Source organism: Scylla paramamosain, chromosome 49 (assembly GCF_035594125.1).
Source record: "Scylla paramamosain isolate STU-SP2022 chromosome 49, ASM3559412v1, whole genome shotgun sequence".
NCBI classification, from domain to species: domain Eukaryota; kingdom Metazoa; phylum Arthropoda; class Malacostraca; order Decapoda; family Portunidae; genus Scylla; species Scylla paramamosain.
Window position 1 is genome coordinate 712,501 of NC_087199.1, and position 5,000 is coordinate 717,500.

Consider the following 5,000-nt stretch of genomic DNA (forward strand, 5'->3'; position numbering starts at 1 on the left):
GAGAGAGAGAGAGAGAGAGAGAGAGAGAGAGAGAGAGAGAGAGAGAGAGAGAGAGAGAGAGAGAGAGAGAGAGAGAGAGAGAGACTAAAAATTACTACTTCTACTACTACTACTACTACTATTAAAAGAAAGCTAACCTCACTTAACTGCTCTCTCTCTCTCTCTCTCTCTCTCTCTCTCTCTCTCTCTCTCTAATATATAATAAGATAGACAAATAAACAGACACATTAGACTAGGTTGACCTGTGACCCCTCCTGCTTCAGCCTACCAGTGTTGCCATGTCCCTGTGTGACCTGTGACCCCTCCTGCTTCAGCCTACCAGTGTTGCCATGTCCCAGTGTGACCTCTCTGGCCTTAGTTTAGCAGTGTTACCATGCCTGTGTGACCCCACCTACCTCACACACACACAAACACACACACACAGAGAGAGAGAGAAGAGCAACACAACTGAACTACTACTATTACTACTACTACTACTACTACTACTATTACTACTATTACTACAATACAGAAAACAATAATGGTCTTTAACTCAAGCTTAATAGATTACAGAAATTACTAGAGAGAGAGAGAGAGAGAGAGAGAGAGAGAGAGAGAGAGAGAAACAAAAACATTTCTCTCCTTAAATAACGAGATCAAATACTATTACCCTTTTCTTGCCCCTTATCCCCCCCACCCTGAACCCCCCATGCCCCATACACCCACCCACACCCCCCCTCTACCCACACACACACACGCACACACGCACACACGCCTCCATACCTTGTGAACTGTAAGCTGAGTGATAATTGATAAGTCGAGCACATATTTCCTTCTCGCCTGGGTCCTCCTCCACCAGCGGTCCACCACCTCCACCGCCACCACCACCGAGACCTCCACCACCGCTATCAACAGTCATCTTAACATTCTGCGTCACTCTGTAAGGTGTTAGGAGTGTGTTAGGGGCTTCTGAACCACCCTGTAATGATTAAAATGCACTGTTACAATTGTCAAGTCATTATTAACATTCTGAGCCACCCTGTAAGGTATTAAGACTGGTTAGAATGCTGTGTTAGCCTTCTGAACCACCCTGTAAGGTATTAAGAGGGGCTAGGGTGCTGTAATAACCTTGTGAACCACCCTGTAAGGTATTAAGACTGGCTAGGGTGCTGTAATAACCTTGTGAACCACCCTGTAAGGTATTAAGACTGGCTAGAGTGCTGTGTTAGTCTTCTGAGTCACCCTGTAAGGTGTTAAGACTGGCTAGGGTGCTGTAATAACCCTGTGAACCACCCTGTAAGGTAATAAGACTGGCTAGAGTGCTGTGTTAGTCTTCTGAGCCACCCTGTAAGGTATTAAGAGGGGCTAGAGTGCTGTAATAACCTTGTGAACCACCCTGTAAGGTATTAAGACTGGCTAGGGTGCAGTAATAGCCTTCTGAGTCACCCTGTAAGGTATTAAGACTGGCTAGGGTGCTGTAATAACCTTGTGAACCACCCTGTAAGGTAATAAGACTGGCTAGAGTGCTGTTAGTCTTCTGAGTCACCCTGTAAGGTATTAAGAGGGGCTAGAGTGCTGTAATAACCTTGTGAACCACCCTGTAAGGTATTAAGACTGGCTAGAATGCTGTGTTAGTCTTCTGAACCACCCTGTAAGGTATTAAGAGGGGCTAGAGTGCTGTAATAACCTTGTGAACCACCCTGTAAGGTATTAAGACTGGCTAGAGTGCTGTGTTAGTCTTCTGAACCACCCTGTAAGTTATTAAGAGGGGCTAGGGTGCTGTAATAACCTTGTGAACCACCCTGTAAGGTATTAAGACTGGCTAGGGTGCTGTGTTAGTCTTCTGAGTCACCCTGTAAGGTATTAAGACTGGCTAGAGTGCTGTGATACTCTTCTGAACCACCCTGTAAGGTATTAAGAGGGGCTAGAGTGCTGTGTTAGTCTTCTGAGTCACCCTGTAAGGTATTAAGACTGGCTAGAGTATTGTGATGGTCTTCTGAACCACCCTGTAGTGATGATAATGATGATAATGATAGTAGAATATTATCAATAGTATCACTGTTAGTTAGAACATTCTGCGGCACTCTGTAAGGCCAGGGGGTAGTCAGGGTGCTGTGTTTGGCTTCTGCACCACCCTGTACTGATGATAATGCCAGTACAATTATTATTATTATTATCTTGACATTTTGCAGCACCCTGTACAGCACAGTGGTGGCTGGGAGGCTGTATTTACCTTCTGAACCACCCTGTAATGTAATGCAGGAGTTAATGAATAGAATTACCTTATGAACCACTCTGTAATGATGCTAGGTTAACACACACACACACACACACACACACACACACACACACACACACACGGACATACAGACAGACATACATACAGACAGACAGACACACAGACAGACAGACAAAATTAAACATGAAAAAAAATTACCTTATGATTAACTCTGGGTGATTAAGAGTCCTGAGCACACACGCACGCACACACACACGCACACGCACACACACACACACACACACACACAATACCAGAATATTGTACTGCACTAAAACAATAATCAAAACACACACACACACACACACACAAACAAGTGCAGACAAGTACGGACATGAAAACAAAACCAAGAACACACACGCACGCACGCACACACACAATTACCCACAATTCCACAAACATCAACATGAAAAAACACGAAAAAAAAAATAAAAAATAAAATAAATAAAAACTCAACACCAATATGAGACACACACACGCACACACAAACACACACACGAACACACACACGAACACACACCAGCACACAAAATACACACCCTAAGGAAGAAATAAGACGAAAAAAACACACAAAGATCCACCACAAGAACTGGCGTACATTGCCAAGCACCTTAACACTTCTTATTTCTCTTATTTCTCGGCCCCCCCGCGCCCCCCGCTGGCCCCCACACGACCCCTGGGTACTCATGGCGCCCCCGCTCTCCCTAGGTACTGAGAAATGCCACTAATAAGGACGAAAAGCATAATAATCTCACCATTTGCAAAAGCTCAAATATCGATGGTCTAGCTCAGAGTCCAAGTGTTCGGGTCAGAGTGGCGCTGGCTTGGTCTTTAAATTTATTCTTGTTTTTCGTGTTTTCTGCTCTTCTGTGTGTGGAATTTTGTTTTTTGTGTTTTTTTTACTTTTTTCGTATTTTTGTTTTTAGTTTGATTGTCTTTTATTTGTGTTTTGGGTAATTTGTTTGTTTTTTGAAGAGCGTTAAAGGAATCGAACATCGCTACTTATGTTTATAACATGCTTACGATACACTTCAGTTTCTTATACTGTGAATGTTGAACTCGTTTTATAATGTTATTCAAATATTCTTGAGCTTTTTTGAGTCAATATACTTGTTTTTTTAGTAAAGGAAGTGGAGCCTGATAAAAATAATAAGTGTTTTTACCTTTTTTTTAATAAGGGCATTTTAACCCAACCAAACAAAGACTCCAATAAGGCATAACACGAAGACACTTATATTTTTCCAATCCATACTGATAAGATAAATGGTAAAATATCTATCTTTAACTTATATAATTTTTCAAGTTAACAAATATCCGTGAGTGTGTGAAGCCTTTATTGTGCCATGACGTCAGAGCGCAGCAGACGACAAACTCCGAGACATGACCTCTTTGTTGTCACTTTTCCCTATATTAAAACAAACCACACTGATGCGCTCTCCCCTGAACACGTAAATTTAAATATCATCATAGAAAACACGTGAATCATGGATGCATTTAGTGTAGGAGGGTCAGAATATCATATACACCGGCGGATGGTCACACGGGAGAGGCTGGGTGTGACTGACGGCCAACTAATTACCACACAACTTACAAATATCGTCAAATACATTAAATACTCACTAAATAATTGCAATAACAGTAGACAAAATAGTAAAACAACATTACAAACCAACCATATGCCTGTATTTATCAAATTCTGATTTTTAAATTATATATATATATATATATATATATATATATATATATATATATATATATATATATATATATATATATATATATATATATATATATATATATATATATATATATATGAAGTTTCCAGTTCAGATTATAAGTAAAGGACAGAGCGAGGATGTTCAGTGTAGAAGAGGGGGACAGTTGAGTGTCATTGAAGAAGAGGGGATAGTTGTCTGGAAGGTTGTGTCGAGTTGATAGATGGAGGAATTGACTTTTTGAGGCATTGAACAATGCCAAGTTTGCTCTGCCACAATCACAAATTTTAGAAAGATCAAAAGTGAAGCGTTCTGTGGCTTCCCTGCGTGATATGTTTACCTCCTGAAGGGTTGGACGTCTATGAAAAGACGTGGAAAAGTGCAGGGTGGTATCATCAGCGTAGGAGTGGATAGGACAACAAGTTTGGTTGAGAAGATCATTGATTAATAATAAGAAGAGAGTGGGTGACAGGACAGAACCCTGAGGAACACCACTGTTAATAGATTTAGGAGAAGAACATTGACCGTCTACCACAGCAGCAATAGAACGGTCACAAAGGAAACTTGAGATGAAGTTACAGAGAGAAGGATAGAAACCGTAGGAGGGTAGTTTGGAAATGAAAGCTTTGTGCCAGACTCTATCAAAAGCTTTCGATATATCCAAGGCAACAGGAACAGAGATAACTGAACACTTGAAAAAACACTAAATTTGGCAACACTGAACACTAAAATATGAAAACTAGATAACACTCAACACTAAAAACATAAGAACTTAAAAATGAACTTGAGAATAATCAACACGAGGACATGGAATCCTTAAAACACCTTTAAAACACCTTTAAAACCTTTAAAACACCCAAAAACATTCAAAACACCCAAAAAACATTTAGACAACACCCCAAAACACACCTAAATTTCCCTAAAACACCCCAACCCGTCTAACAACACCCACAAACCCTTTAAAACACCCAAAATATATAAAACTCCCTAAAATACATCTATAAAAACTTAAAACACACTTTAAACTC

At 40.5% G+C, this 5,000-nt stretch overlaps 1 protein-coding gene across 1 annotated transcript in view; it reads right to left on the reverse strand.

The window, feature by feature from the left end:
- The window catches only part of LOC135095545 (uncharacterized), a 31,376-nt gene extending 28,317 nt beyond the window's left edge, over positions 1–3,059 (reverse strand). Inside the window, 2 exon segments of the mRNA XM_063996438.1 lie at positions 763–917; positions 3,013–3,059. Of these exon segments, the coding sequence (XP_063852508.1) occupies positions 763–898 (136 nt within the window). The 5' untranslated portion in view covers positions 899–917; positions 3,013–3,059.
- Positions 3,060–5,000: the final 1,941 nt, after the last annotated feature.